Genomic DNA, 11,327 nt, shown 5'->3' on the forward strand with positions numbered 1-11,327 from the left:
CCCTTGTACCACATCATCTGCATCTGGGCCTGGCCACCTCACAGCTCAGGGTGGCACTGGCCCCCGCCTCGGCCTGTACTTCCCCCAGGGCCGGCTGCTCCCTGGAAAACACCCTGAGGACTCCAGGGGCCAGGAGAGATGCACGGTCAGAGGTCCTGCCCAAGAGAGGTTTTCCAAGTCCTGGAGTCATGACAGAGCTGTGCTCGAGACCTGGAAGTCTCAGATCCACCAGGAAAATCCTTTGTGATTAGGGGCTGCACATGGGACCCTCCACGGGCGCAGGTGGTCCAGGTACTCCAAGCCCTCCTGGGTGTGATGGGAAGCAGCCTCAGAGCTCCTGATGGGCAGATGGCCCTAGGGCCTGTGTGCAGATGGAAGGACGCATCAGGGACAAGGCAGAGACCCTCCTGAAAGCCAGGATGGGGCAGAGCTGGACTTGGAGAATCTGCCAAGAGACCTCAATGGCGTCAAGAAAGAGCCAGGACCTCAGACTTACCAAGGTCCAAACCTAACCTTCCAAGGACACTTCCAACTCTTTCTAGGTCTGCTCTGCCTCATTTCCTCATCTTTACAAAGAAGAGATGGGTCTTAAATTTCCTCCCTATTTTTTATACTACAAACCTGTATTCTTCCTATATATATATACACACATATATACATACATATGTTTCGTGGGCAGTTTCTTTACCCAAATCCGGGAGTAACTACCCCTACTCCCAAGTATTCTCAGAAGAAATGAAGTGAGAGAGCTTGGCCTTGCAAGTTGGAAGCAGCCAGACTGCTCCCCACAAACCAAGCCCAGAAGGCAGGGCACTGACCACAGACACACAGTCAGGAGTCCAGAGTCCTCATCCCCTCAGCACTAGTAGGTGCCCTCATCCTGCACAGTGCCTGAGGCAGCCACCACCAGTGCCGAGTGCCTACATCCTCCTGGGAGAAGTGTCAGCAGGAGCAGCCGAGCTCCACGCCATCCTTGTACCAGGGAGCATGTGCATGGGCGTCTGAGGTCTCCAGTTCCAAGTGGGCTGGTCTCCCCGCCACGGCACCCACATAGCCACCAGCCGTGTCCTCACAAAGAGGGTGTGAGGCCTACAAGGGCCCCCTCTGTCAGGGGGCTGACAGAGCCCTAACCACACACATGCCCACGCAGCTAGTAAACGAAGATGCTTGGGCCTCAGGATCGTGGTCGACAGAAGCCCTCGCCCAGACCTGGAGACCCAGCAGCCTGCGCGGCTGACTTTCAACCACCAAGTGCCGCCCTCCCCTACTGAGCAGAGGTCCCGCCCCCACCCTCCCACCGGGGCTAGCCGGGCTCCTGCTTCCCCACCCTACCCTCAGGGGTGACCTGACCGCCCAGCCTTCTCAGGAGGTCGGCAGAGCTGCCCAGACCTCTGCCCTCCCCACGTGGTCACCTGACACCATCCCATTCCCCCACTGTCTCCGTGGGGTGGGCTGAGCACCCCCCCAACACACCTCTGACCTCCCACCAGGTAACCTGAGCCCATCCTACTCCCCGCCACGGGCTTGGCAGAGCTGCTCCCCCCCCCCCCGACCTTCCCCACGGGGGCCGAGGACAGCGGCTCCTGCCACTCAGGGCTTCTCCAGAGCTGAGCGGGGGAGGCACACACACACACTCGTGTCACCTTGCACCAACAGCTGGTAGGCAATGCGGCCTCCGCGGCTGACGCACTCGTACAGGCCCGCGTCTTCTCGATTCACGTCCCGCACAAGCAGCGCCCGCTGCCCGGCCGAGGCCTGCACCTCATACTTGGGGCCGGGAGACAGCGTGTGTCCGTCCTTGAGCCACGTCACGGCTGCCGCCTGGTCCGAAAGCTCGGCCAGGAGCTGGGCCTCCTCGTGCAGCCGGGCCAGCACCTCCCGAGCCGCCGCCGCGGGTGCCGGACGCTTGGCTGTCAGCTCCAGGGCCGCTGGAAGTCACAGACAGGTGACAAGCGGGTGTAAGTGAAGAGGGCGGTGAAAGGAGGAGAGTGACCAGAGGAGGAGGGTGGGGAAGCGGGATGAAGGCGTGGACAGCAGGGTGTGGATGGGAGGAAGGGGACGGGGGTAGAAAGTGCCAGCGGACAGAGGAGGAAGAGCCGGATATTGGGGAACGGACTCCGAGAGGCAAGAAAAGAAGACACAGGACAAGAAGGGGAGTAGGAGAAGGAATCAACAAGAGGGGAAGGGGAGAGGAGAGGGAAGCGGTGGGGGCACAGATCACAGAACTGAAGCTTGGCATCATCGGACTCTTTAGACTGTCCTCCACTCACATCTAGTGGCCTTGCACGGCCTTGCACACCCCACTGACTGGCCCCACATTACCCAGCTGCTCTGAGAGCTACAGCAGATCTCCCAGGATCCCTGAGACTGCAGGGACTCCATCCCACCCCTATCCCTCAAGGAAATGTGGCCTGGGGAAGCCCTGGGGTCACAAGACAGGGTCCTTACCTCGGACCTCCATGCGGATGCTGCTCTCGATGCCATCAGCTACGAACTTGAGCTCCGCCCCGTGCAGGCTGACAGGCACCGAGCGGATGGTGAGAGTGTGGCGGGTGCCATCCCGGTGTATCACATACACACTGCTGGCCTTGAGGACCCGCCCGTCCAGGAACCACTCCCCTGATGAGGCCGTGGTGAGGTCCACGGAGAAGGTCACCTCGCCGCCTTCCACTGCCTGCACTGCCTTCAGAGGCGTTTTCACAGCCAGCTGGGGAGCTGCGGAGTGAGAGATTCAGGAGGTAGTTGGGCCTCTCCCCACCTCCCAGCCCCAAATAACCCCTCCTCGTGGAAGTCCACTGGGCAAGCACATGGAAACCCTGAGTGAAAGCCAGGCCCAGGGTGGAGTGAGAACAAGTTAGAGCTACCCAAGATCCCCCTCTGCTCCCACAGACCCAGTGGGTAGCCCCGTGCTCTAGGGCTGGGGGGCACAGACAGCTCCTGGGGGCTTGAGCCCTGTGCTGGGGTCACCTGGCCTTCCCACCAAAGAGCCTTCAATAGCATCAGGATCCTGGGCCCGCCCCCTACCACAAAGAGGACGCAGGAGCCACACTGGCCTCTCCAACACTGGGCTACACTCTAGGTCTGGGCGATTCAGAGGCAGACGGCCCCACAGACTGCCATCAGGGTGCCGTGGAGGAGAGCCTTCCGCACTTACCCAGGTGTACAGTTCCTGGGAACTCGAGGTAGGGGCTCTGGCCAAAGCTGTTCACAGCTGACACCCTGAACTGGAATTCCCCCTCCTCGGCCACGCCAGTCACAGTCAGCTCAGGCGTGGTCACCCACTCATCTTCATGGCACCGGCTCCAGGTGTAGGCACCCAGTCTCTTCTTCTCCACCAGGTAGCCGTCGATGGCAGCAGGGCGGTCCCCGGGGGGTGGTGCGGACCAGGCAAGAGTCACGGAGCTCTCTGTCCGGGCCTTCACCACGGGGGCTTCAGGAGCATGCAGGGGCGGCCTCCTGGGGGCTAAGCAGAGGACGGGCCCATGTCACAAACTGGGAACCCCCTCCCCAAGCCCTGGGTCCAATACCACAGTAGGGAAAAGTTCTTGTGACAGAACTCCCAGCCCTCCCGGGGAGGAGGGGGGATCGGGAGCACTGCCCTGGTGGTGGGAATGGCCACAGCCCGAGGGGCCTGCCAGCCCAAGACCGTGCTGCGGGCCCAGCACCCCAGTCTCAGCTGGTGACCGTAACTCTGTCTGCAGTGGAACAAGTACCCGGGCCTCAGAGGCCATGCTTGGCCCAGGGCCACCATGAGCTGTCCACGGGGCCTGGAAAGGGACTCTTTCCAGTTCTCAGCCTTGACCCCCTCTGTGCACTGGGATCTTGGGCTGGATGATGGTTAAGGCAAGGCACAAGGACCCTTCCAAGGGTGCTGAGACCCACGTGCAGGGGCACACCCCTGGCCCCAGCAAAGGGCTGATCCTGTGCCAGCTGGTCGCAGCACCAAAAGCCAAGAAAGAGGACACACGCAATGTTCCCCCACACGCTGTGCTTCGGAGGGGGGGGGGCAGCGCTAGGACTCGCCCTTTGCGGACGCCTAGTGTGACCATCATGGAGGAGGGTCAGATAAATCACGCACCCACAGAACCAGATCTACAACCTAGGCATTCCCGACAACCTAGGCGGTCTACAATGCACAATGCTCCCCGCAGCAGGCAAAAAGTCAGAGCAGGGCCCAGCAGGTGGGCAGGGACAGGGCCCCTCCATCCGACAGGTGCTCCCACAGCCCTTACCTGACACGCAAAACTGGGTGGACGTCCGGCAGTCCCCAGCCACAAAGGCCACCTCACCCACATCCTCCAGGCTGCACCGGGAGATGATCAGCGTGTGGCACGTGCCCTCAGCAGTGACGGCCACCCGGCCCCCAGCCACCACCGCCTTCTGGTTCCATAGCCACTGAACGGGGCCCTCCGGCTTGGCCAGCTCCACACAGAACATGGCCGTGTCCCCCGCTCGCACAGCTGTCTTCCTCGGGAGCTTCCGAAGGAGGTTGCCTGCGGTGGGCAGAGGAGCATGGGCGAGGGGCAAGGGGTAGAGCTGGTCAGAGCGACCCCCACAGGCCTGCCCACCCACACCTCCTTCCCGCCCCTGCGTCCAGAGTTCCCACCCCGCCCCTCCCTGACCCAGCCGTGTCCTGGGATCCTGCCTGCCCCGCCGCCCAGGGCCTCAGTCACTGGCCCAGGTCCTGGGAGACCCACACGCTGCCCAGCCTCGCGGCCCGCGGCCCGCGCACCTTGCACGGCCAGCTCGGCCACCGTGCGGCTGCCCTCTGCGGTCTCGCAGATGTACACGGCGTCGTCGTCAGAGGACACGTTCAGCACCGTCAGCCGGCGCTCCGCGCCCGCCTCCTCGATGAGGTACTTGGCGCTGGCCCACAGCCGCGTCTCCTCCTTATACCAGGCAGACTCCACGTCCGGCGTCAGCACCTCACACTGGAACATGGCTGATGCCTTCTCCGGTACCTCCAGGTCCTGCAGGCGCTTTCTGAAGGGCAGCGTGGGCTCTGCAGAAGAAGGGCCACATGAGCGGGGCGGGGAGGGGAAGAGGGGCAGGCCGGAGCGGCGCCAGAGGCTGGGGGTGAGCGGGCAGTGCAGAGGGGCAGGGAAGAGGATGCAAGAAGGGAAGGAGGCAGGGAAAGGCAGGTATAAGGCGGGGCTGGAGGCAGGGAGCCAGGGTAGGGGTTGGGGGCTTTGCGGGCAGAGGGTGGGTAAGAGAGCAGAGGAGCTTCAGGGAGCGGGGACAGAGGGAGGCAGGGGGAGAGCAGAGGAGGGAGGACAGTGGAGAGGGAACAGCACTTAAAGAAAGCCCCTTCCCCCAAGAATAGAGAGAAGGGAAGGAGAAACGACGCAGGTGAAGTCACAGCAAGCAGCACGGCGGGGCAGCCCCCTGAGCTGGTGGTCCTGGACAGCCAGGAGAGGCTGGACTCACACAGCAGGGAGGCCACTGGACAAGTACTGGCCTGAAAAACTGCTCAACCCCAGCACACTTCCCTGCATTAAAAAAAAAAAAAAACGAAGAAGCAGACACACGCACACAGAGGTTGAAGCGCCCTGCAGGAGATTCTACAGCTGGGAAAAAGTGGAGGTGGTACTCCAACCACAGCGAGGGTGGTCTTAGGAAACAAGAAGGAACAGTCCCCCAGCAAGTTCTGACGGTGTTGTCCACAGCTGCCCCGGTGCGCTGGGGACAGGAGCCTGCAAACTGACCCAGAGTCACGTTCAGTCTGCGCCCCAGCCCAGCCTGCGGCCAGAACCGAGATCTGTCCTTGCTCCCGCCTCCCTCCAGCTCTGCTGGGGAGATCCCCCCCTTCCAGCATCCTGTAGGAGAGGGGGGAGCCTGGGTCACCCCCAGCCTGGACAGGGCAGGCTCAGCCACAGGGCAACCATCTCCCTTGGGAGGGGGTGTTAGTGACAAGCACTTGGTTGGACACGCGTGTTACTTTCACAAAGACAATGAAACACCACAGCAATTGCCGCCAAGACCTCCAGCCACGGATTTCTCTACACGAGAGGGAAATGGCAGGGGCAGCAGCCGCTGGAAGGAAGGGATGGAAGGCCCGGGGAGGGGCCTCCGCCTGTGCTCACTGCACACAGCGACTTCGTGCCAGCCGCCAGGAGCTCACCTCTCACGACGACGAGCACCGAGCTGTAGGTCTGGCCCACGAGGTTGGACGCCGTGCAGGTGTAGAGGCCACAGTCTGACTGCTTGCAGAAGAGGATCTTCAGCACGAAGTTCTCCTGCTCGTCCTCGTACACCACGTGCCGCCGGCCCTCCACCACCAGCTGTCCATCCTTCTTCCACACGATCTCAGGCTTGGGCTCGCCCGTCACGAAGCAGCTGAGGCGCGCGTGTTTGCCTTCTGTCACCGTGCAGGTGCGCGTGCCGGCGCTCGGCGGCGAGGCCGGGGCGCCCCCGGCGCGCATGGCCTCGCGCCGCCGCTGCAGGTGCGCCAGGAGCATGGCGGTGGAGGCCCCCGGCGAGCTGGCTGCCTCCGCCTCCGCGTCCACCGTCAGCCCGGCGGCGGCGCTGGCGGCGCCCAGCGGGTTCTCCGCGTGCACCGTGTAGGTGCCGCTGTCTCTCGGCTGTGCGGCGCGGATGCGCAGAGCGCTCGCCTCGCCGCTCTCCTCCACTCGCACTCGGGGGGCGTCCAGCACACCCAGGCGCCGCCCGTCCTTGGCCCAGCTCACCGACATGGGCGGCGAGCCGCGCACGCGGCAGCGGAAGGTGGCCTCCGCGCCCTCGCGCACGCGGATGGAGGTGGGCCGCAGCAGGAAGTGAGGCGCCTGCTCGGCGCACGCAGCGTCGGCGTCCACCTGCAGGCCGACCGCCGCGAAGGCCTCGCCGATGGCGTTGCGCGCACGGCACACGTACTGCCCACTGTCGCCCAGCGCCAGGTCCAGGATGGTCAGGCGGTACAAGTCGCCGTCCTGGGCCAAGCGGAAGCGACCACCCGCCTCCACCAGCTGCCGGTCTTTCTCCCAGCTCACTTGCGGCTTGGGGTTGCCCACGATCTGGCAGCTCAGCGTGGCATCTTTGCCCACCGATACCACGAAGGCCTTGGGCCGGGTTAGGAAGCGGGGTGCGCCGCTGAACGAGGAGTGATCCATGGTGGGGGCAGAGGCGGGAGAACCTGTGAGTGGGGTGGGGGAGGGCATGGTGGGGATGAGTCCCTGGAGTGCTCAGAGCCCCGCCTGGCTACTGTGCCTGTGCCCGCCTTGGCTACTTCACCGGCCCAGTGCCGCCTGGAAAATTCAGCTTAATACAGGTGAATGTCTCCCCATTCTGCTCCCATCTGCTCCCACACACCCCGTCCCTGCAGGTGGCATCACCAGACGGTACGGTGGTCCAGAAGTGCCAGTTTGCCTCTTTCTGGGCCTTGGAGTTTGGCCCCACCTCCACCCCCCAGATGGGCTCTTTTTAATTGGCTGGAGCATCTCCTCCCTCTTGTCCCAGCTCCAGGCCTGCTGCCTGGACTCAAGATCCAGCTGGGCCCCTATCCCCAGACACTGCACCAGCACCAAGCCTGCCCTCCCTGCACGGCCTCTGCCATGCTGTATGTCACCGCCAGGACCTTCCCCGTCCCTCCTGGCCACTCCGGGTTCCATCAGGTGTCCATCTCCCCACACACTGCTGCTTCCTGGAGCCTGAAACTCCAGTCTACCTAGTGTCTCCCAGTCGGAAAGAGGCAACTCTCTGCACCGTGGCCGTGGAGGCTCGTGAGGTGCCCAGCTGGCCTGTGCTCTCTAAGGCGCACCAGAGGTCACGTGTTCTCTACCCCAGCAGGCTCTCCTCGGAGCCCCCTGCTTGGCCTGCCCCCTCTGCTCCCCGTTCTCCTCGGCGGTGTTCCCCACTCAAGCATTCGGGCTGCCCTGCAGGCTGTGTGCGCAGCTGTCCGGCCCTCCTCACTGGACATTCCCCAACAGAGAGTGCAGTACACAGGGCCTGTCCCTCCTGCCGCTGTCCTGGGTCACATCTCACCCCTCCTGGGGTCCCACCACACATCCCCTCGACCCCTGAAGGGGGGTGCTCATCAGTGAGCAAAGAATGGAAATTCTACAGCTGGAGGGGTGGGCACCCTCCAGCACACAGGGCTGCCCACGAGCGCTTGCTATGAGCGCCTGCCTCCTTTCATCAGAAGTCGCAATGGGGAAGGTCAGTGGTGTCTGTGGAGGACAGTTGAGAACCCTGCAAAAGGAGTCAAGGATATCAAGGCTGAGAATGGGTGGGCCAGCTAGCCAGGCCCAACCAGGGGTCTGTGGGGGGCCTGGAGCCCAGTCACTGCAGGTCTTGGCTGAGTCTCCACTGGCTGTGGCTCTGCCGACTGGACACCTTGCAGGGGTGGGTTTGGCCCCAGCAATGCCTCTGACTGACCGGCCTCTGCCAACTCCAGGTTGGATCCTGCTGGCCCCCAGCGCCGGTGGGTGAAGTGAAACTGGGCCTTGCCTACACACAGGCTTCTGTAAGGAGAGCCAGCACAAATGGGCCCCATGGGCCCTGGGCTGTCCCCAAGTGCCTTAACTCTTCACCCCGGGAGCTGGGCCCTCAGCATGGGGCTGCCCACCGTGGGACAAACAGGGCAAGGTTCCCAGGCCCTCCAGCTCCCCATCCTGTGATTCGGGACCTAATCCGCTTAATCCCCCTCAAGGAGGTAAGCTGGGACCAGCCTGCTGACTCACTGTGCAGTCAGCACCTCTGCCCTGCCCACTGCCCCCCCCTTCATTAGCTCCCCCATGGCCTGGCTGGGTTCTTGGCCTGAGAAGGACCTGGGCGGGTGGCCACCAGCCTCCATGGACAACCTCCTGGGCCTCAGTGTCCCTCTGTGGAAGAATTAACTTTGACACCAGCTCCCCAGGGGCCTGAGTTCTGATCTCTTCCCAACACACCACTGCCTCCTGAATTATACAGTCAATCTGGGGGTTCCCCAAGGCAGGACATGGCACCCTGCCCCTGCCACACCCAGAGCAGGTGTGGGAGGGAAGACACCTGCTCTGAGCTCATGAGCAAGTCTGTGCAGGGTCAGGGGGCCACTTCCACAGCTGGAAGCCCCTTGGGCCCTAGAAAAGAAGGATGGGGAGGTCTCATCTCTGCACATACTTAGGGGGAGCCAGCTCTCAGCAGGTGCGCAAGGGTGGGCAGAGACTCCAAGATCCTCTAAAGCCGTGTAGATGAATCCTCTGTCCAGGGCCTGCATGCCCCACTCCCAGTGCAGCAGAACCATGGAGGTCTAAGACCCCCCTTGACACCCCCACACCAGGCAGGCATCCTCACTGGACAGCAGGGCCAAGGTAGCCTGGGGTATGCCAGAGGACTCTGGAGCCACCCTGCTTCAAGCTGAGTGTGGGGTGGGGACCACCCAAGGCCCCTCTGGGCCCAGGTTCATCCACAGTCTCCTCCTCCTCCCCCTGCCATGGTGGGAGCTGGGGCCACGGGAGCTACAGACACAAGGGCAGGATCAGGCGTTTCAGGAGGAGAGACCAAGCCAGGACCCGAACCCCAGCATCTCAGGGAAGCCCCTTCCTCCCTCAGATGCCCACCTGTGGACCCCGCTTGGGCTCCTCAGCCCCTTGGAGCCCCCATCTTGGCACTGGCAGGCTCCTCCCCCGGAGGCCAAGACCCTCCCCCCTTGACAGTCTACCAGGGAGCCTGTGGCTGACCCGTGTCACACCTACAGCCCCTCGCTCTCCCAGAACTTGGCCGCTCTTGGGTCCTGGTGGGACTGGGCCATTTTCCAGATGAGCCCAGAGTGAGAAGTGGTTCGCAGCCGCTGGGCCGGCCCCCTCAGAGGCCCTGTCTCCCCCGCTTTCCTCTCCCCACCGTGTTGCCCCCACACCCTTCCAGAAAAGACTTCAGAGGGCAGCTCCTGCAGTCTGTGCTTCCCCCCTAGACCTCTTGGGCCTTCCAGCTTCCCAAACTCCAGGGGAAATTCTTTCCTGGAGTCAGGTGTCACTGCCCCTCTGGCTGTCCCCTCTGCTGAGCCAACAGGCCCAAAATAGCCCCAGCTGTCAGCGGGCATCCATCTCAACAGAGCTGGGGGCAGGGCCAGCCGGACCCTCAGGGCACTAGGCAGAGGGGAGGTGGGCGCTTCAGACGCCCCCCGCCTGCCCCAGCTGCTGCCTCCCCACATGCGGGTCTGGCTCCATCCACCAACGCGCCAGGGGCTGGAATCCGCAGCCCCAACCCCAGGAGCAGCGTGGCCTGGCTGAAATTCTAGCCCAGGTCCCTCCGTCCCCCAGAGCCGTGACCTTCAGCTCCGCCGTCCTCAGGGGCCCTGGCTGGCCCCCCAGCCCTCCTGCGCTCTGCCTCCTCACCTGTCTCTCCCGGGGGCACTAGGCAGCACCCAGGCGAGGCGCTCAGATGGTGCAGCGGGGGCTGCTGGGTCTCACCTCCTCCGGGGGCCCAGGACCGACAAGCTTCCCACCCAGCAGCCCGCACGCCTGCCGGTCCTCAAACTGGACTGGGACGAAAGGACAGGCGGATACATCCGCTGAAGAAGGCCGGGCCCGCCCCCGCCCCGCCCCCACAGCGCCTGCCCGCCCAGCCCAGCCCAGCTCCAAAATAGCCCGGGTGTCACTGCCCCAGATTGGGTCTCACCCCTGGCCCCAGGGAGGCAGAGGGCAAAGGCTCAGGGCTGCTGGGGGAGGAGAGGCTTGTGTGTGTAAGTGATGGTGAGGGCGGGGACCCCTGCTCAGACCAGCGTCCTGGAGCGCAGGGAGGGACGGAAAAAGGGGGATCCAGGACCACTCATAGGAGCACCCAGGACCATCGACCAAAGGGGAGCAGAACCACCCCAAGATCAGCGATCACCAGAGCATGCTGCAGCCTTTAGGTTGAGAGGAGCCGCTGGGAGCCTAGCACAGGTGCCCAAGGTCAGCCACCCTAACCACACACGTGGCTGGGGTGGGTTCATTATCCCTGGCCCCTCCCGGCCATGCCTGGCCTGGCTGGGTGTCCCTGGCATCTTTACATGGGAGTGAGGGTCCCTACATCCCATCCCGTGACCTTCACTTCCCAGGGACCCCGCCCCGGGAGGTGGGCAGACAGGACGGGGCAGGGGGTGTGGATGACACAAGCTACTTCCCACCCCAGGATGGCTGCCCCCCATCCCCCTGACCCCAGCACAGGGACAAGGGTGAAGAGGATGCTGGGCCCACCCAGGTGAGAGGGTGAGCTCCACTTAGCAGGGGTCTATTGGGGAGCCAGAGAAAGCAGTTTTGCTACCTTTAGGAGAATGAGAGGATGGAAATCAGAGATCTGGTAGAGGTCCGGGGGCCTCTCTTAGGAAGAGGCTGACCCGCCAGGAGAGGGTTGGGTGCTGCTCTCTGCCCATC

The 11,327-nt window shown here is 63.5% G+C and overlaps 1 protein-coding gene across 1 annotated transcript in view; it reads right to left on the reverse strand.

Moving 5' to 3' along the window:
• The window catches only part of OBSCN (obscurin, cytoskeletal calmodulin and titin-interacting RhoGEF), a 216,267-nt gene extending 205,849 nt beyond the window's left edge, over positions 1-10,418 (reverse strand). The window contains 7 exon segments of the mRNA XM_070460853.1: positions 1,644-1,928; positions 2,449-2,715; positions 3,155-3,463; positions 4,233-4,493; positions 4,733-5,002; positions 6,122-7,129; positions 10,308-10,418. Of these exon segments, the coding sequence (XP_070316954.1) occupies positions 1,644-1,928; positions 2,449-2,715; positions 3,155-3,463; positions 4,233-4,493; positions 4,733-5,002; positions 6,122-7,106 (2,377 nt within the window). The 5' untranslated portion in view covers positions 7,107-7,129; positions 10,308-10,418.
• Between the last annotated feature and the right edge of the window lie 909 nt (positions 10,419-11,327).

This window comes from Odocoileus virginianus, chromosome 3 (assembly GCF_023699985.2).
Source record: "Odocoileus virginianus isolate 20LAN1187 ecotype Illinois chromosome 3, Ovbor_1.2, whole genome shotgun sequence".
Classification (NCBI taxonomy): Eukaryota; Metazoa; Chordata; class Mammalia; order Artiodactyla; family Cervidae; genus Odocoileus; species Odocoileus virginianus.